Here is a 21,685-nt window from a genome sequence, read left to right as displayed (position 1 = left end):
CTCAAATGTCCTTTCTGCCACTGTATTACTGTCCTTGACTAACAATGCCACACCTCCCCTCTTTTACTATCTTCTCTGTTCTTACTGAAACATCTAAATCCCAGAACCTGCAGTTGGTACCTGTCCTCCCTCTGAGTCAGAAGGATTTGAATTCAAGTCTCTCTCCAGGACCCAAATATGCCAATTTAGGCCGAGGTTCCAGTGCAGGATAAAGGGAGTGCTACATTGTCGGAGGTGCCATTTTGCAGATGAGACACTTAACCAAAGTCCCATCTGCCCTCCAATATAGTAAACAAATCCTGTGACAGTAGTTCAAAAAAGAGCAGGTGAGGTGTCATGGGTGTCCAGGTTATCCCTCAGTTAACATCGTAAAATCCAGTTGGTTGATGCCACCTTGTTCTTTGTAAGAGGTTTCTGTTCTCAAACAGGCTGCTACATTTCCTACATAACAACATTGACTCCTCTTCCAGCATTATGAATTAGCTGTCAAGTATATGGAATGTCTGGTAGTCCAGGAAGGTGCTGCATACATCATAATTTTTTTCTTTTTCAGTTTATATGAACTTTCTAGGACTTGGTATGGACCATGTTCATTAGAAGTTACTTGAACACATTGGAATACTGGTTGGGATGCGTTCCACCCATTTAAGTAATATGGGCTCAGTAAACACTAATTTCTGATTGAGTTTTGTATCAAATCTGCACTAGTGGCAGGGGTCTGACTACTTGGGGTACCATTGACAGCAGTCTGAAATCGATGTTGGATCAATTTACACTGGTCGACAACGTCGTACACCTGTTTTAGGACCCATTGGCAAAATGTGTGGATAAAAGAAGTGGAGGGGTTTCAACATCAGATCAGACTAGTTTTTTACAGCTTAACAGCAATCCACAAAGATCTCGAGCAATGAACAACGGTTTATATGTTTATGGCACACCCTGAGTAACTGGCTAAAGGAACATTTGGGGAAGTTTATTTTTCATTGACATTCTACAGACTGGGACCTCGCAGGAATGCTCTTCCCAGCTTCACAGCGTGACGATGCTTGGTCCTCTGCAAATTGTGTGTGCATCGGGGTTTGTGATGGTTCCTGGGAATCCTTAGGCTCCATCTTCTCATTTGCCCACTCATGAAAGCAGACATACACTGTTTACTTAGAACTCGGTCCTGAATTCCCTATCAGCACTGATAGGATGTCAAGGCATTGGGCCACGTGCTGGAAACTGGGATTAAGAATAGTTAAGTAGTTTTTGACTGACATAGATGTGATGGACGTAAGGGCGTTTTTTTTCTATGCTGTAGATGTCTATGACTAAAACTTGCTCCCTCTCAGCTTCCTACTGTTCCTGTTCCTCATTCTCCAGGATATTGGGATCCCATACTCCCTCCCTCATTCTGTCTCCACTCAGGCACCTCTGATTGGTGATCCTTCATCTCTCCGCCCTTGCTCACCACGTTAAAAAAAAATACATTGATTTAGCTTCAAGTTCTATATGTTTATGCTCCTTAAGTTCTCTCAGAAATTAAAGATTTATTTCCAATGTGAGCCAGCGACAAGATCCCATTCACTAACTGTATTACTTTGCACAAGAAAATACCAAAAGGAGGCAAGCACCAGACAATCAGAACATTGTTGGAGAGATCGTAGATTGGCACTACTTGCAACCTTTGCTGAGTGGCAGAGCTCAGGATCAGAGTTTACAATACCCCAAGATTTATATTTAGCAAGGGAAGCATGTCCACACTCTCAGGAATCAATTAATTGGGGTTTATGATTGAAACTGCGTGCTAGACTATGTCTCTTTAATGAAACCAGAGAGAAAGGGGAGAGAAACTAAGCCAATCAGAAAGTGAATAAACAGCAACATTCGCCATCTTTGAAATTTTCTGTTTTTTATTTATAGGTTCAAGACAATCCTCCAGATTATGATAAGTATTACCGTCAAATGAGTAAGGTAATTTGTTTTTGCATGTTGATTCACAAGCTCATACATTCACTGATATGTTCCTTTCGTGTTCCTTCTGACCCAAGACATTTTGTCCCGCAATCCATGTGGTTAATGATTCCGATAGATTTCCTGTGGTTTGAAACTGCGTAGTGTCTCTCTTTCAAGATCAGAACTCTGGAAGTGAACAGCTTTTTATATTTTCGTGGCACATCATGTGTAAAAGGTTGTCTCAATGATGGGGATTGGCGATGGAGGGGTGATTCCTGAAGCCTAAAGTGAGCAAACAGCCACTGAATTTGAAGTCTGTGCCCGAAGTGTGGCCAAAGCTTTGTGGCCAAAGCTTTCTTTGAGACAATGCTAAAAGGCAATGCTGTCTTTGAGCTGTAGGAAATTATAGCTCATCGAAGACGTAACAACATTGCGAAAAGGAATACAGTCAAAGCTGTTTGTCTTGAACTCATCAGGCCTAGATGGCAAGAAACCAGTCCTGCAAAAGGAGCATCAGTTTATACAGCATACAAAGAGTGCTGATTTTTCAGGAAATCATTGGCATGACGCTGCATCAGGAACTGTTTGCCATCAATCTTGTTTCTCAGACCATAAGACATAGGAGCAGAAAAAGGCGATTCAGCTCATTGAGTCTGCTCTGCAACTCAATGAGATCATAGCTGATCTAGAACACAGAACATAGAAAAATACAGGCCCTTTGGCCCTCGATGTTGTGCCGATCCTAGCCCACTATCCTCCATACGCCTATCCAATGCCCGTTTAAATGCCCATAAAGAGGGAGAGTCCACCAGTTCATGGCAGGACATTCCATGAACTCACGACTCGCTGAGTAAAGAATCTACCCCTAACATCTGTCCTATACCTACCACCCCTTAATTTAAAGCTATGCCCCCTCGTAATAGCTCACTCCATACGTGGAAAAAGGTTCTCATGGTCAACCCTATCTAAACCCCTAATCATCTTGTACACCTCTATCAAGTCACCCCTAAACTTTCTTTTCTCCAATGAAAACAGCCCCAAGTGCCTCAGCCTTTCCTCATACGATCTTCCTACCATACCAGGCAACATCCTGGTAAACCTCCTCTGCACCCGTTCCAGTGCCTCTACATCCTTCCTATAAGTATGGCGACCAAAACTGAACACAATACTCCAGATGCGGCCACACCAGTGTCTTATACAACTGCAACATGACCTCAGGACTCCGGAACTCTATTCCTCTACCAATAAAAGCCAGTACGCCATATGCCTTCTTCACCACACGATTTACCTGGGTGGCAACTTTCAGAGATCTGTGTACATGGACACCAAGATCCCTCTGCTCATCCACACTACCAAGTATCCGACCATTAGCCCAGTACCCCATCCTCTTGTTACTCTTACCAAAGTGAATCACTTCACACTTACCTACATTGAACTCCATTTGCCACCTTTCTGCCCAGCTCTGCAGCTTATCTATATCCCACTGTAACCTGCCACATCCTTCCTCACTGTCAACAACTCCACCGACTTTCGTATCATCCACAAACTTGCTCACCCAACCTTCTAGCCCCTCCTCTAGGTCATTTATAAAAATGACAAACAGCAATGGTCCCAAAACAGGTCCTAGCGGAACACCGCTAGTAACTGCACTCCAAGACGAACCTTTACCATCAACTACTATCCTCTGTCTTTTTCCAGCCAGCCAATTCCTAATCCAAACCTCCAACTCACCCTCAATGCCATACCTCCGTATTTTTTTGCAGTAGCCCACCATGGGGAACCTTATCAAATGCCTTCCTAAAATCCATATACACCACATCTACCGCTTTCCCCTAGTCCACCTCCTTAGTCACCTTCTCAAAGAATTCAATAAGGTTTGTGAGGCACGATCTGCTCTTCACAAAACCATGCTGACTATCCCTGATCACATTATTCCTAACCAGATGTTCATAAATCCTATCCCTTACAATTCTCTCTAAGACTTTGCCCACAACAGAAGTGAGGCTCACCGACCTATAGTTACTAGGGTTATCCCTACTCCCCTTCTTGAACAAGGGAACCACATTTGCTATCCTCCAGTCTTCTGGCACTATTCCTGTAGACAACAAGGACATAAAAATCAAGGCCAACGGCTCTGCAATCCCTTGCTTCCCAGAGATTCCTAGGATAAATGCCATCAGGCCCAGGGGACTTCTCTATTTTCACCCTTTCCAGAATTTCCAACACCTCTTCCCTACATACCTCAAAGCCGTCTATTCTAATTACTTGTGACTCAGTATTCACATCGGCAACAATGTCCTGTTCCTGAGTGAATACTGACGAAAAGTATTCATTCAGTGTCTCCCCAATCTCTTCAGCCTCCACACGCAACTTCCCACTACTATCCTTGACTGGACCTATTCCTACCCTAGTCATTCTTTTATTCCTGACATACCTATAGAAAGCCTTTGGGTTTTCCCTAATCCTACCAACTAAGAACTTTTCATGTCCCCTCCTTGCTGCTCTTAGCTCTCTCTTCAGCTCCTTCCTGGCTACCTTATAACTCTCAATCTCCCCAGTTGAACCTTCACGCCTCATCTTTACATAGGCCGCCCTCTTCCCTTTAACAAGGGATTCCAATTCCTTATTAAACCACGGCTCCCTCACACGACCCTTTCCTTCCTGCCTGACAGGTACATACTTATCAAGGACACTCAATAGTTGCTCCTTGAACAAGCTCCACATATCAATTGCGCCCTTGCCTTGAAGCCTACTTTTCCAAGCCACGCATCCTAAGTCATGCCTCACCGCATCATAATTTCCCTGCCCCCAGCTATAACTCTTGCCCTGCAATGCACACTTATCACTAGAGTAAAAGTCACCGAATTGTGGTCACTGTCCCCAAAGTGCTCACCTACCTCCAATTCTAACACCTGGCCTGGTTCATTACCCAGAACCAAATCCAGTATGGCCTCATCTCTTGTTGGCCTGTCTACATATTGTGTCAGGAAACCCTCCTGCACACATTGGATAAACACTGACCCATTAATGAACTCAAGCTATAGCTCTCTCAATCAATATCAGGAAAGTTAAAGTCCCCCATAACAACCACCCTATTACTTTCACTCTTCTCCTGAATCATCCTCGCAATCCTTTCTTCTATGTCTCTCGGACTATTAGGAGGCCTGTAGAAAACTCCTAACAGGGTGACCTCACCTTTCCTATTCCTAACCTCAGCCCAAACCACCTCAGATGGCGAGTCTTCATCCATCGTCCTTTCCACCGCTGTAATACTATCTTTGACAAGCAATGCCACACCTCCCCCTCTTTTACCCCCACCTCTGATCCTACTAAAACATTTAAACCCTGGAACCTGCAACAGCCAATCCTGTCCCTGTTCTACCCATGTCTCCATAATAGCCACAACATCAAAATCCCAGGTACCAACCCACACTGCAAGTTCACCTACCTTATTTCGTATTGTTCTTGCATTGAAGTATACACACTTCAAGCCACTTTCCTGTTTACAGGCACCCTCCTTTGAGATTGATGCCATGTTCTTAACCTCCCTACACTCCAGGTCCTGCACCCTAAAGCTACAGTCTAGGTTCCCATGCCCCTGCAGAGTTAGTTTAAACCTCCCCAAGAACACTAGCAAACCTCCCCCCAAGGATACTGGTGCCCCTCAGGTTCAGGTGTAGACCATCCTGTTTATAGAGGTCCCACCTTCCCCAGAAAGAACCCCAGTTATCCAGATACCGGAATCCCTCCCTCCTGCACCATCCCTGTAGCCACACATTTAACTGTTCTCTTTCCCTATTCCTTGACTCTCTATCACGTGGCACGGGTAACAAACCAGAGACAACAACTCTGTTTGTTCTAACTCTGAGCTTCCAACCTAGCTCCCTGAAAGCCTGTCTAACATCCTCAGCCCTCCTCCTACCTATGTCGTTGGTGCCAATGTGGATCACAACTTCGGGCTGCTCCCCCTCCCCCTTAAGGACCTGGAAAACATGATCAGAGACGTCACGCACCCTATGCACCTGGGAGGCAACATACCAAACATGAGTCTCTCTCGCCCCCACAAAACCGCCTATCTGTGCCTCGAACTATCGAGTCCCCAATAACAGTGGTTAGCACTGCTGCCTCACAGCGCCTGAGACCCGGGTTCATTTCCCGCCTCAGGCGACTGACTGTGTGGAGTTTGCACGTTCTCCCCGTGTCTGCGTGGGTTTCCTCCGGGTGCTCCGGTTTCCTCCCACAGTCCAAAGATGTGCAGGCCAGGTGAATTGGCCAAGCTAAATTGCCCATAGTGTTAGGTAAGAGGTAAATGCAGATTTGGATGTAGGGGTATGGGTGGGTTACGCTTCGGCGGGGCGGTGTGGACTTGTTGGGCCGAAGGGCCTGTTTCCACACTGTAAGTAATCTAATCTAATCTAATCTAATCTAAAAACTATTGCTCTGCTCTTCTCCACCCTTCCTTTATGAGCAACGGGGACAGGCTCCGTGCCAGAGGCCTGAACCCCATTGCTTACCCCTGGTAAGTCTTTCCCCCCCCGCCCCCCACAAGTATCCAAAACGGTATACTTGTTCTTGAGGGAAACGGCCGCAGGGGGTCTGATAATTAACTCCACTTACCTGTGTTTTTTCTCTATAACCCTTGATTCATTTACTGATTAAAAATCTTTCTCTCCCAGCCCTGGCTATAGTTAATGGCCCAGCTTTGACAACTCTTTCTGCTAAAGAATTCCACAGATTCACTATCCTCTGAGAGATTAAGCTCTCTGAATCTTCACAAAGTTGACTGATCAACAGTTACTTTGCCTACTCTCTCAACATATTCCTTTATTTTCCTAGTTGAAACGGTGAAAGACTTTAATGTTAACTATTACATTATTTCTTTATTTTTCCACTATTCTGTGAAGTAATGTTTTAACTTTCATTTCTCTTACTACTGTGTACCTAGGTACCTTGGTGCCTGAGATGGCTGCCGTGTGTTTTCACATTATACACTTTTCACTGTAATTCTGTACTTGAATACATGTGACAACAAAATTTAAAATATAATCTAAAGAAATTCCTTCTCATTTCGATCTTAAATGGCTGTCCCCTTATTCTCAGATGATGCTCTCTGGTCCTAATCTCTCCCAAAGGAAGAAACAACCAAGGCATACGAGACTGAGGGCCAGGTGCTGGAAAATAGGGTTAGAATAGTTTGGAGGATGTATTTGAGCAGATAGATATGATGGGCCAAAGGACCTTTTCCTGTGCTGTTGAACTCTACAACTAATTTCTCTGTATCTATCATGTTCCCTAAAAAGCTTGAGTCTTGTAACTCTTCATCTGACTTGAGTCACTGGACTTGAAACATTAACTCTTCTTTCTCCCCATTAATGCTGAGTTTCTCCAAGAATTTCTGTTTTCGTTTCAGATCTCCAGTATCTGCAGCTCTGTATTATCCCCCAAGAATCTTGTATGTTTCAATAAGGTTTCTTCTCATTCATCTAAACTCAAATGAACACAAGCCAACTACTCAACCTCTCCTCATTAGAAAAGCCTTGCAAACACAACATCAGCTTAGTAAACCTTCTCGGGTTGCCTCCAATGTCAGTATATCTTTCCTAAGATAAGGGGCCAAAAACTGTTGACAGTATTCCAGTTGTCACCTGATTAGTGCTTTCTATAGTTGTAGCAAAATCTCCCTGTTTTTATGTACTGTTCCTTTTGAAATAAATGTCAATATTCCATTTGTCTTTCCCTAGCACCCACCGAATTTGGACTAGTCAAGGGGATTGGTCAAAGTATTGCAATGAATTTTTGCAGAGATTGCATCTCTTTCATTGGGAAATGAAATGTCATTGTTTGTACAAATTCTATTTGCCTAATTAAGACACAGTCTGGCATGCACAAATGCAGCTCTGTAAGCCCAACTAATAATATTAATCTGGTCTAATTCCTGGTGTAGTCAAGATTATTTAGCAAATGTTGTACATTCTCTCTGCCAAGCCTTCTCAGAAACTTTGTTTCAATAATATCACCTCTCATTCTTTGAATCACGATGGAGGTTGGGCCCAACTTGAGTTAACCTGCACTCTCATCAGAGCAGTCAGCCAAATGAAACTTCTTGAGCTACTTCCAATGCATATCTGTGCCTCCTTATGTAAGGAGTCCAAGATGTTATACAGGAGTCTGACCAATGCATGTACAGCTACAGCAGGACTTCCCTCTCAACTATTACCAATACTGAATATTTTCAAAACTTTTTCTCATCCCACCTCTGTACAATCACCTCTGCTGGTCCCAAAGACAGTATTGTTGGATATTCTTCTGTCGAACGTTTTCACATTTATCCTTGATTTGATTTATTGTAGTTACGTGTACTTGAGTACAGTGAAAAGCTTTGTTTTGAGGGTGGTACAGGCAGATCATAGGGTGCTCAGACAGAGCGAGGCATACAACCATTGCCAGCTTTTCCTTCATGGTTATTCACTAATTACTTTAGGGGTGTTATTATCCATTTATCTCTTGACACTTTTTGTCCTTATTTTCCACATGCCCATCTTTTATGTGCTAAATTGATGTAATATATTTATGTTTTATGTAATTTGTACACATATTGTACCTTTTGATTGGGAAAGGAATCGTGGATGCATCCAGTCTCTTTTGCATGCACATCCTGATGAGAGCAACATAAAAGCAGCAACCTTGTGTCTCATTTTAGCAATGCCTAAGTATTGTGCTATGAAGCAATGATTTACATACTTGGTTTAGATCTAATCACCACTACAAATACATGGTAACAAGATGGCCAGGTTGGAAAATAAATATTTAAATTTTTCGAAAAGAAACCAAATGGAAAAGGAGGAATAACCCTGATAATAAAGAATGTCATAACGTCAAGAATGAGAGTCGGCTGCAAATGGACTTAGATATGATGCAGAGCTGGGCTGAGGAGTGGCAGATGGAGTTCAACCCTGTCAAGTGTGTGGTTGTCCATTTTGGAAGGACAAATAAGAATGCGGAATACAGGGTTAACAGTCAGGTTCTTAGTAAGGTGGAGGAGCAGAGGGATCTTGGGGTCTATGTTCATAGCTCTTTAAAAGTTGCCATTGAGGTGGATGGAGCTTGTAAGAAGGTCTATGGTGTATTAGCGTTCATTACCAGAGGGATTGAATTCAAGAGTCGTGAAGTGATGATGCAGCTGTACAGGACCTTGGTAAGGCCACATTTGGAGTACTGTGTGCAGTTCTGGTTGCCTCACTTTAGGAAAGATGTGGAAGCTTTGGAGAGGGTGCAGAGGAGATTTACCAGGATGTTGCCTGGAATGGAGAACAGGTCGTTCGAGGATAGGTTGAGATTGCTCGACCTTTTCTCATTGGAACGGCGAAGGATGAGGGGTGACTTGATAAAGGTTTATAAGATGATCAGGGGAATAGATAGAGTCGACAGTTAGAGACTATTTCCCCGGTACAACAGAGTTTTACAAGGGGACATAAATTTAAGGTGAAGGGTGGAAGGTATAGGGGGGATGTCAGGGGTAGTTTCTTTACCCAGAGAGTGGTGGGGGCATGGAATGCGCTGCCTGTGGGAGTGGCAGAGTCAGAATCATTGGTGACCTTTAAGCGGCAATTGGATAGGTCCATGGATAGGTGCTTAAGCTAGGACAAATTTCGGCACAACATCGTGGGCCGAAGGGTCTGTTCTGTGCTGTATTGTTCTATGTTCTATGAATTAGGCTCAAATCAGGAAGTAGATTCAGTTTGGGTGGAGGTCAAGAATAGAATGATCTGAAAACCATGGTAAAGGAGAATTTAGGCTCCCTAATAAGAATTAAACAATTGGATGGCGCATTAAACAAAAAAATTATTGGAGCTACTAACAAGCACACTGTAATAGTTTTGGGGACTTCTAATATAGTTTGGACAAATTGAATCAGCAATGCGGTCAGGAAGATAAGTTCAAAGGATACTTTTGTGATAGCTGTTTGGAACAATCAGTTGAAGATCAAGTAGGGAGAAAGTAGTTTTCAATCTAGAATTGTGCCATGGAGAAAGGATGGACTAGTGATGTCATAGTAGAAGATCGAGTGATCCTAGTTCCATTGACTTACATATTAAGTTTGAAAGTGGCTTACTGAAAACACAAGCAACAATCTTAAACTTGGCCAATTACAGCAGTATGAGAGGAGAACCGGCTACAGTTAATCTGGTCAATAGTTTAAAAGGTAAAGTGGTAAATGATTTGTCGAAACATTAAAAGAAGCTGTTCAAAATCTTCCAACAAAAATATTGATAGCCAAAACTCAGTCAGATCCATCCATGTAGTTAAGGATAGCATTAAATTAAAAGACTGATAATTTGTTAAGAATAATAATAAGTTTGAGGATTGGAAGTGTTTTTGAAACCAGCTAAGGACCAGTTCAAAGGAGAGAAAAGAGTGAAAAGCAGAAGGAGAGTAAACTGGCAAGAACAGTCACAGATTATAAAAGCTTAAACAAGTACTGTATGTAAAAAGGAAGAGAGTAGCCAAATGTAAGAACAATTCTTCCAAAATTCCCGAGATTCCAGAATGATCCAGCAAGATTGTGAGTGAACAAATGTAAAACCATGAGTCAAAAGACCGAGACAAAACATTGTGCTACCTATTCTGACATCAGTCATGTGGAATCTGTGACAAAGTGCTTGGAAAAGCATAGTATGATTCGAACCAGTGAGCATGGTTTTATGGAAGAGAAATCCTATTTGCCAAATTTATCAGAGATTTTTAAGAATGTGACTAGTAAGATAGATAAAGGAAAACCATTATAATATCCTTAGATTTCCAAAATGCATTTGGTTAGGGTTCCATGAGCTGGGGTGGTATATTAGCCCGGACTGGGGGTTGGTACAATCAGGAAGCAGGGAGAAATTTTCAAATTGGCAGGCTGTGAACTATGGAAGATCACGAAGCTGATGAAAAGGCAGACAGTAATATATCTTAAGTCTGTTGACATGCAGTAGGGGGGAATGTAAGGAGGACACCAGACCGCAAAAAGCTCAAGAAAGGTAAAGTGAGTGGGCAACAAATAGAAGGTATGAGGAATATTTATTTTGGTAATTTGAATAGAAATACAGAATATGTTTTGAAAGTTAAGAAACTTGTAAATGTTGATTGTCAGAAAGACCTGAGTGTATATGTGCAAGGAACACAAGACGTTACAATGAAGACACAGCACATATATGGCTGACTGTGTCATTCCTTGATGGTAAACTGACCCATTGCCTGAAATTGCCAAAATTGCTAAGGAATTATATGACCAAGATGCGTCAACATGGATTTGAGGAGGTTGGGATTTAAGGATCCAGCCCAAGGTCATCTGTGTGAATAGAAAAATTACTGTAAATATTGTCTACATACACTTTGAGAAGGCATTTCACAAAAGATTGTTAGCAAGAAGTCAGGATGAACAGTATTGGAGGTAAATTTGGAACATGGGTTGGTAGTTGGTTGAGCAGTATGAAATAGCAAGTTCAAGAAATGGAGGGTCTGTGGTAGGCTATAGTGCTCCTGTTCCTTTCTTTACTCCATATGTTCCTTCTGTAACAGTTCAGCCATCACAATGCTTCCCTCCCATGCTCCCCATCAAGAGAGAGGAAGTGCTCATTGTAACTTTACTGGTACTGTTGTGTTGCAGGGTGGTTTCTCATTCAGCACTCGGGACTGCGGCTGGATTGTAGCAGATTGCACAGCAGAAGGCTTGAAATCCATAATGCTGCTGCAGGAGAAGTGTCCCTTCATCAAGGATCACATTTCTGAGGAGCGACTGTTTGATGCCATCAACGTGGTAAGCTGAGGATAAACAGTGTGAATGTCTATGCCTACAGTGAATAATGGAATGATTGAACTACATTGAACTATAAAAGTGGCACAGTGGCTCAGTGATTAGAACTGCTGCCTCACAGTACTAGGCACCAAGTTCAATTCCAGCTTCGGGCAACTGTGTGGAGTTTGTACATCCTCCCCGTGTCTGCATGGGTTTCCTCTGGGTGCTCTGGTTTCCTCCCACAATCCAAAGATGTGCAGGTGTTAGATGAATTTGCTGTGCTAAATTGCCCATAGTGTTAGGTGCATTAGTTAGGGGTAAATGTAGGAGAATGGGTCTGCGTGGGATACTCTTCAGAGGGTTGGTGTGGACTTGTTGGACCAAATGGCCTGTTTCCACACTGTAGAGATTCTAGTCATTCAAACACATGATCCAACTCTCCCACTCTACCACCATCCTCTACCTGCCCAGCCTTATCCAGCCTACTTATAAGCTTAAGCGAATAAGAGCATTTACTGGTATGGAACAGTGGGAATTGCTGGCGAATTGAACTGGGAATGGTGTGCAGGAGCATTATGTGTAGCTGTTCTCATTCTATTTTATAGCAGTTGGCCCATATGTATATGCCTTAGCGTTGCAAGTGTATGTCTAATTACTTAGAGTCATAGAATAATACAGCATACAAACAGGCCCTTCAACTTAAACTAGTTCATGCTGACCATGGTGCCCATTCAGCTGGTTCCAATTACCTACATTTGGTCCATATCCCACTAAACTCTTCCCATCCATGTACCAATCCAATTGTGGTTTATATGTCACCTCAACCACTTCCTCTGGCAGCCCTTTCCATATACACACCACTCTCTGTGTCAAGAATGTGCCCCTCAGGTCCTCCTTAAATCTTCTCCCTTTCACCTTCTTGTTTTCCATTCACCATCCCTGGGGAAAAAAGACTATATACATTCATCCTATCTATGCCCCTCATGATTTTATACACATCAATAAAGTCATCTCTCATTCTCCTATGTTCCAAGGAATACAGTCCTATCCTGGCCAACCTCTCCCTATAAACTATGTCTTTCCTATAACAGGGTGACCAAAATTGTACACAATGCTCCGAGTGTGGCCTCACCAATGACTTATACAGCTGTAACATAATGTCCTGACTCCTATACTCACATGTCTGAACTGATGAAGACCAGCATGCTAAATGCCTTCTTCACCACCTTGCTTATCTGTGACGCCACTTACAAAGTACTATGCACTTGTATCCTGGTTCTCTCTATTCTACAGCACACCTCAGGACCTTACTGTTTACTGTACAAGTCCTGTGTTGGTTTGATTTTCCAAAGTGCAACCCCTCACACTTATCTGTATTCAATTGCATTTGCCAGTCCTCAGCCCACTTGCCCATCTGATCAAAATCCTTTTGTAATTTTTGATATCTTTCCTCACTATCAACAATACCTCCTAATTTTGTATCATTCACAAAGTTACTAATGATGCCTTGTGCATTCACATCCAGATCATTTATGTAAATAACAAATTACAAGGGTCCTAGCACCGGCACCTGTGACACACCATTAGTCACAGGCCTCCAGTCCGAGAAACAGCTTTTAACCATCACCCACTGCTTCCTAGTATTGAGCTAATTTTGTATCCAAGTAGCTAGCTCTCCCTGGATTCCACATGACCTAACCTTCATGACTAGCCTGCCATGGGGGACCTTGTCAAAAGCCTTACTAGAATCCACTGCCTTACCCTCATCTATCCTCTTGGTTATCTGACAACCTATCCAATACCATCTCCTTATTGATTTAAAATCCTTCTAGTGACCGAGTTTTCTTCTCTGTCAGCAAATGCCTCATAGGTATAGGCAGATATATTTGTTTAACACCTCAACCACACCTCTGTCTCCATGTGCAAATCCCATTCCAGTTCCCTAATTTACCCAGCTCCTCCTTTTATACTTCCCCTACTCTATCGTTCAACTGTCCTCATTCCTGCCAACCTCATCATGACAAAGTCTCCCCCCTCCTCTCAGCCGCCATGTGGCCCGATGTCATTTAACCCCCTCCCCTTCGCGTGATAACTCTGCGAGGCTTTGGAATGAGATCAGAAGATGCTGGAGAAACTCAGCCTATCAGACAGCATCTATGGAGTGAAAAAAACAGATTGACATTTCATCTCAGTGGTGTTTCAACCAGAAACTCCACTTCTCTCTCCGCTGATGCAGCTAGGCCTGCTGAGTTTCTCCAGTATTTTGAGGTTTGATCTTTTGTCTAATCTAATGCGGCTTTTCTTATTGCAGCTGCTGAGTATGAGAAACCCTGACGGTGGGTTTGCCACATATGAGACAAAGCGTGGGGGACGACTGCTCGAACTTCTGAATCCCTCAGAGGTTTTTGGTACGTTTCTCAAATTTGTAATTTTTAAAAGAAACATTTTTGTTTCTAAACATAAGGAAACCTTAATAAGTTCTCCTGCATTTGGCTGTCCATACAGTAATTTTTTATACTGATCTTGATAGCCCTGAATATATGAATTGGAACAGAGAATTTCATATAAAAGCTTCAGTTTGAATAATTACAGTCCCACTTGAGCCTATACAGCGCAACATCGAGGGCTGAAGGGCCTGTACTGCGCTGTAATGTTCTATGTTCTATACCTTTCTTCTTCTTCAAAGCTCAATGAATGTTTGAGGTCTCAGACCCCTCTGTGGATTAAATTGTTGGAAGATTCCAACTTAAAGACTGGGTGTTGTTCTGTGCCATCTATCTATAACAAGAAGGGCTTGCACTGAATTTAGACTCTGAAGAAAGGTATTTTGTTTGATCCAATTCTAAACCATTGAGTCCTGCATTCAGTGAGTGTTGCTATCAGATGTCTCGTCAAGGTACACGGTGGATTAGGTCAGTAACTTGTTTGCTGGAATTTTCTTGGTTATGTCAGTCAGGGCATGGTTGGAGGTAGTCAATCAGTATTCTGCAGAGAATGGTTCGGAAAGGGTTCAATATATAAGCTGCGATCATGGTCCTCCTCTGTGTAATTATTGGGAAGGGTTCCTGATGAAGGGCTCATGCCCGAAACGTCGATTCTCCTGCTCCTTGGATGCTGCCTGACCCGCTGCGCTTTTCTAGCAACACATTTTCAGCTAATTATTGGGAAGGTATCCCACCCTTTCCTCTTGTCTCCCGACATGTATGGGTTTCTGATCTTACTCCCTTGGGCTTCTTCAGTTTTTGTGTTATTTATTCATGGGATACAAGTGTCACTAACTGGGCCAGTATTTACTATCTATCCTGAATTGCCCTTGAGAAGGTGGTGGTAAGCTGCCTTCTTGAACTGCTGCAGTCCTTGGGTGTAGGGACACGCAAAATGCTGTTAGGAAGTTCCAGGATTTTGACCAAGCGACACTGAAGAAATAGTATTACATTTTGAAGATAGGAAAGAAGATGACTTGGAGGGGCTCATCTAGGTGGTGGTGTTCTCATGTATCTGCTCAACTTGTTCCTCCAGATGGTGTTGGTGTTGGAAAGTGTTGACAAAGGAGCCTTGGTGAATTTCTTTTTTTTAAATTGATTTGTCGCTATCTGGCTTGTTCCTAGTTTCCCTTGAGAAGATGGTGTTGAGTTGCCTTCTCAAACAGCTGCACTCCTTAGGATATAAGCAGATGCACAATGCTGTTAGGAAGTTCCAGGATTTTGATGCGGTGACACTGAAGACACCGGCTGTGGGTTGATCCACAATGCCCTTATGCAGGGAATTCCAGAATCTTGTCCCAGTGATAGTGAAGGAATGGCAATATGTCAGGATAATGAGTGACTTGGAGAGGAAATTGAAGGTGGCCGTGTTCCCATGTATCTGCTGCCATTGTCCTTCTAAACGGAAGTGGTTGTGGGTTTAGAAGGTGCTGTCTGAGGATCTTCAGTGAAATTTCTGCAGTGCATTTTGTAGGTAGCACATACTCCAACTACTGTGTGTCAGTAGTGAAGGCAACAAATGTTGAATATAGTGGATCAGGTGCCGGTTTATCAGGTTTCAGTGTTCTGGATGGTGTCAAGTTTGTTGATTGTTGTTGGAGTTGCACTCATCCAGGCAAGTGGGGAGTGTTTCATCGCAATTCTTATTCGTGCCTTGTCAATGGTGGACAGGTTTTGGGGAGACAGGAAATGAGTGACTTGCTGCAGGATTCTTGGCCTCTGACTGGCACTTATACCCACAGCATTTATATGGCAAGTCCAGTTGAGTTTCTAGTCAATGATAGGCCACCATTGAATGTTGAAGTGGTTAACTTGTCTATTATTGGAGCTGGCCATTGCCTGGCAATTGTGTGGTGCAAGTGTAACTTGCAAATTTTCAGACCAAGCCTGGATATTGTTTAAGTCTTGCTGCATTTACACATGGACTGCTTCAGTATCTAAGAAGGTAGGAATGACGTTGAACATTGTGCAGTCATCAGCAAATATCCCCACCACTGATGGAGGAAATGAAGCAGCTGGAGGTAGTTGTGCCTGGGATACATCACTGAGGATCTCCAGCAGAGAAGACCTCGAGCTGAGATGACTACTCTCAAACAGCCACAACCATCTTCCTTTGTGCCAGGTGTGGCGCCAACCAATGGGAGAATTTTCTCCCAATTTCCATTGACTCCAATTTTGCTACGGTTCCTTGATGCCACACTGGGTCAAATGCAGCCTCAATGTCAAGAGCTGTCAGTCTCGCCTCACCTCTGGAATTTAGCTCTTTTGTCCATGTTTGAACCAAGGCTGCCGTGAGGTCAGTTGCTGAGCGGCCCTAGCAGAACCTGAAGTGGGCATCTGAAAGCAGGTTATTTCATAGCATTTACCACATACAGCACTGTTGATGACAACTTCAATCACTTTACTGACGATTGAGAGGAGGCTGATGGGGTACAAATTGGCTTTTTGTGTACAGTATACACTAGGCAATTTTTCACATTGTCGGGTCGATGCCAGTGTTGTAGCTGTACTGAAACAACTTGGTTAAGGGCATGGAATGTTCTGGAGCACGTGTCTTCAGTACTATTGTAAAATATCGTAAGGGTCTACAATAATCCTTCAGCTAGTAGTCATATGCAATGTTGGGGACCTCAGAAGGAGGCTGCGATAGATGATCCCCTTGACACTTCTTGCTGGCTCCTTCCGGAAGTCAGAAATTGAACTTGTGACTCAAATCTATGATTTCTGTAAAGTTCAGTATTCTTTTATTTTTTAAGCACAGCGTCATGGGACCCAGGGTCCCCTCAGCCTATTTGAAGTAGTTTGCTTGTGGAGGTTTGTGTTAATGCTACTTTCACTACTCCTCACCAAGCCCTCCATCACATTGTTGGTAACTGCTAGATATCCAAATGCTGACATTTGAACTGAGGCTAATCTTTCTGTCCTCTGAGCTTTCTACTTCTCGCCTCCACTCTGCTAATTACAAAGGTGTAAACTAATCAAATTCTCCAGCCAACATTTGATTGTTGTACATTGGCAGTTTTTCTAGTTGAAATGATTCCCTGTGCTCCGAATTCCCCCTCTCTCTCTTCAATGTATCCAAGAACAGAGGCGACACGGTGGATCAGTGGTTAGCACTGCTGCCTTATAGCGCCAGGGTCCCAGGTTCAATTCCAGCCTCGGTGACTGTCTGTGTGGAGTTTGCACATTCTCCCGGTGTTTGTGTGAGTTTCTTCCTGGCACTCCAGTTTCCTCCCACAGTCCAAAGACGGGCAGGAAGATGAATTGGCCATGCTAAATTGCCCATAGTATTAGGTGCTTTAGTCAGAGGGAAATGGGTCTGGTGGATTTCTCTTTGGAGGGTCGGTGTGGATTGTTAGGCTGAAGGGCCTGCTTCCACACTGTAGGGAATCTAATCTAATCAAACAGGTGTGTGTTATTCAGCCTATGGTGCCTATCCTGTTATCTATGATGATCATGGCTAATCAAACACTTCATTGCCTTTTCCCCACCCACTCCTATAACCCTGTACACCACAGGTAATCATAAATCTATTAATCTCTACTTCAAACATATTCAAAGACTCTGCTTCCATGGCAATCTTTTCCAAAGGTCCACAACCCTCTAAAGCATAACTGCCCAACTCTTCCACTCACAATCTCCCTGTGTCAGAGGTCAGGTGAATTGGCCATGCTAAATTGCCCGTAGTGTTAGGTAAGGGGTAGATGTAGGGGTATGGATGGGTTGCGCTTCGGCGGGGCGGTGTGGACTTGTTGAGCCGAAGGGCCTGTTTCCACACTGTAAGTAATCTAATCTAATAACATTCTAATAGTTCTCCTGATTACTTGTTGTACCTGCATCATAAAGTTCTGCATCATCCAGATTTCCATACATCTCAGAGCTCTGCAGCGTCTCATCATTGAGACAAAATGCTTCTTTTTTATTCTTTCTGCCAAAATGGACAATTTCACACTTTCCCATAATTAACTCCATTTGCCAGATCTTTGCCTGCTCGCTTAACCTATTTTATCCTTTTGTAACCTCATGAATTCTTCACAAGTCAGTTTCCTATCTATCTTTGTATCATCAGTAACCATTAATAGAAAAGACTTGTGACCCCAGCACCGACCCCTATGACACATCACTTATGACATCCTGCCAGCCTGAATAAGACCCTTTTATTCTGTACTACCTGTTACCCAGCCAATCTTCTATCCATGCCAATGTGTTCTCCTCTATACTATGAGCTTATATTTTCCTTAATAGACTTTGATGTGGCACTTCATCAAATGTTTTTGTAAATCTAATCCAATACATCCACTGGTTTCCCTTCATTCAGAGCATTAAATAATTCTTCAAAGAACTCCAAGTGAACTAAATAAATTATTTAAATATTATTTCCTTTGACAAATCCATGCTGGTCCTGGCTGATTACCTTGAACTTATTCAAGTGCCCTGTGATAATATTTTTAATAATGCATCCAACATTTCTTGGCCCAGTTTGCCCTGTGTTTCTCCATAAGCCAGAGCTGCCATCCATTGAGTCTCTGACTCCTGTTATTCTCCCTCTGTTTCTGCTTCCCTATGAGCAGTGCGGGCTTTGGCTCCACTCCCCAGATGAGCTGTCAGTCTCACTATTTTGTGTTGGTAAAAACCTGTTCTTGAGTGAATTGCACTCCGAGGCTTTCCTGACTACTTTCCTGCTTTCATCTGACTAATGGTCATCTATTCCTTCTCTGACTGCACTTCCTTAAGCTGCAGGACGACTATGTCTAAAAATGTGTTATCCATATAACTCACAGTCTCATGGATGTGCTGAGGCACTTTCTTTAGATCTGATCATCCAGATTGCCAGGAGGGTGTAAAACTTCATACATACTGTAGGCAGTGAAATACACAGGGCTGAGCTCTTCTGCTATACTTTCGGTTAAAATATTCCTTCCTAAATTTAAGCCAGGTAGAAGCTTGTCTAAGTTTTGGTAGAACTCTCACCTTTTCTTCATGCAGTTTTAAGTTTAGCACTGCTGCCTCACAGTGCCAGAGACCCAGGTTCAATTCCCACCTCAGGCAACTGTCTGTGTGGAGTTTGCAAATTCTCCCTGTGTCTGCCTCCGGGTGCTCCAGTTTCCTTCCACAGTCCAACAATGTGCAGGTTAAGTGAATTGGCCATGCTAAATTGACCGTAGTGTTAGGTGAAGGGGTAAATGTAGGGGAATGGGTCTAGGTGGGTTGCTCTTCAGACGGTCGGTGTGGGCTTGTTGGGCCAAACTGTAAATAATCTAATCTACCAATTAGGCGTCTGCTTTGTGCTGTCATCATGTTTGTCAGGTATTTTTCAACGTTGGTGAAGTTCCTGCCATTCTGACTGAGCTTGTTCTCGCCATCTTACTCCCGCTGGATTTTATACGGGCCCAAACTTTTCCTCATTGCTTGTCACAGGGTCCTAATTTTGTCTCTGTGATGCTGACTGCCTGTCACAGGGGGTCTCGCATCATAAAACATAGAACAGTCCAGCACAGGGACAGGCCCTTTGGCACCCCATCCACTTCTGTGCTGACCTTGATGCCATTCTAAGTTAATCCCATCTGCCTGAACATGGTCCATTTTCCTCTATTCTCTATCTGTTCATGTTTCTGTCTAAATAATTATTAAATACTGCCATCGTATCTGCTTCCGCCACTTCCCTGGCCATATTCCAGGAACCAGGTCTGTGTCAAAACAAAATTTCGTCGCATGTCTCCGTTAAACTTTTCACCTCTCACCTTAAACCAACATCCCCTCGTATTTGAAATTTCCACCCTGGAAAAGAAAATCCAACAAACCATGACCCTCATAATTGAATATACTTCCATCAGGTCAGCCCATCGGCATCCTAAGCTCGAGACAAAAACAAACCAAGTTTGTCCAACGTCTCCTTATAGTTAATCCACTCCAACCCAGGCAACATCCTGGTCAGCCTCTTTTGCAACCTCTCCACATCCTTCTGATACTGTAGTGACCAGAACTGCTCACAACACTCCAAATGTAGCCGTATTAAAGTCTTATATAGCTGCAGCGGGATTTCCCAACTTTTAAACTCTTGGCCGAACCAGTGAAGGCAAGCATGCCGTATACTGCCTTTCCAACATTATCAACTGTGTTGTCACTTTCAGGGAGCTATGGATTTCTCAAGATCCTACGATCCCTCTGTTTACGTCAATGCTCCTAAGGGTCATACCATTTACTGTATACTTTTGTCTTGCATTTGAACTCCCAAAATGCATCACCTCAGATTAAACTCCATCTGCCATTTCTACGCCCAACTTTTCAACTGGTATATATCCTGCTGTGTCCTTTGATAACCTTCCTCACTATCCATCACTCTACTATTTTTCATGTCATCTGCAAATTTACGAATTAGACGAACTACATTTTAATCCAAATCATTTATGTATATTACAAACAATAGAGGTCCCAGTACTGATTCTTGCAAAACGCCACTGGTCACGGACCTTCAGTCAGAAAAATACCCCTCACCAGTTCCTCTCTGCGATGCTGTCTGTCACAAGATCCATACGTCATTTCTCATTCCTGATGAAGGGCTTATACCTGAAACGTCCATTTTCCTGTTCCTCGGATGCTACCTGACCTGCAGTGTTTTTCCAGCAACACACTCTCAACTCTGATCTCCAGCACCTGCAGTCCTGACTTTCTCCGAGGATCCTGCACTGTCAGAGATGGCATCTTTCAGATGAAACATTACATTAGATCTGCTGCTCTCTTAGGTTATTGAAAAATTATTGGATGGCACTACTTTGAAATAGGACAGAGGAGCTCTTCTTCGTTCCTGACAATATTTATTCCTCAGAGTAACATCACAAAGCAGACCAGCAGTCATGGTTATGTTGATGTTTTCTTGAGAATTTACCGTGTGCAGATTGGCTGACTCATTTATGACATTACAACAGTGACTGCTTTTTCCAGCCAGTGATATACTTTTAAAAACACTCTGGGACATGCCGTAATTGCACAAGGCGATATTTCAATTCATGTTTTTTTTAATCTTCTCTAAGACTGTTTTTAATACTGTAAAGTTAATCAACCTTGCCCAAGTGATGAGATACAACAAACAGCTTCCATTATTTTTTTTTCTGCAGGTGATATAATGATTGATTATACATACGTTGAGTGCACATCTGCGGTCATGCAAGCATTAAAACACTTCCATGAGAAATATCCATACCACAGAGTGAGGGAGATCCAGTGAGTATACTAGACATAAAGAAATTACAGGAAAGCTTCATTTACATTTTTCAATGTATAATTTCAGTTACTTCACACTGTAAATTTTTGCTATAAATTCTGTATGTTAGGATTGAGCCCTCCACTACCACCTGATGAAGGAGCGACGCTCCGAACGCTAGTGTGCTTCCAATTAAACCAGTTGGACTATAACCTGGTGTTGTGTGATTTTTAATTTTATTTACATCAGCTCCAACATAGATATGAATTGTTCCGTACTTTG

The 21,685-nt window shown here is 42.9% G+C and overlaps 1 protein-coding gene across 2 annotated transcripts in view; it reads left to right on the top strand.

The window, feature by feature from the left end:
- Positions 1–21,685, top strand: part of lss (lanosterol synthase (2,3-oxidosqualene-lanosterol cyclase)) — a 122,207-nt gene that overhangs the window by 55,758 nt on the left and 44,764 nt on the right. For both annotated transcript variants that reach the window (XM_072578721.1, XM_072578722.1), the window contains 4 exons: positions 1,906–1,956; positions 11,591–11,740; positions 14,031–14,127; positions 21,318–21,423. In XM_072578721.1, the coding sequence (XP_072434822.1) occupies positions 1,906–1,956; positions 11,591–11,740; positions 14,031–14,127; positions 21,318–21,423 (404 nt within the window). The remainder of the gene's footprint in view (positions 1–1,905; positions 1,957–11,590; positions 11,741–14,030; positions 14,128–21,317; positions 21,424–21,685) is intronic.

Source organism: Chiloscyllium punctatum, chromosome 10 (assembly GCF_047496795.1).
Source record: "Chiloscyllium punctatum isolate Juve2018m chromosome 10, sChiPun1.3, whole genome shotgun sequence".
NCBI classification, from domain to species: domain Eukaryota; kingdom Metazoa; phylum Chordata; class Chondrichthyes; order Orectolobiformes; family Hemiscylliidae; genus Chiloscyllium; species Chiloscyllium punctatum.
Note: the sequence above shows the minus strand (reverse complement) of the source record. Positions and strands in the feature narration are given on the sequence as shown.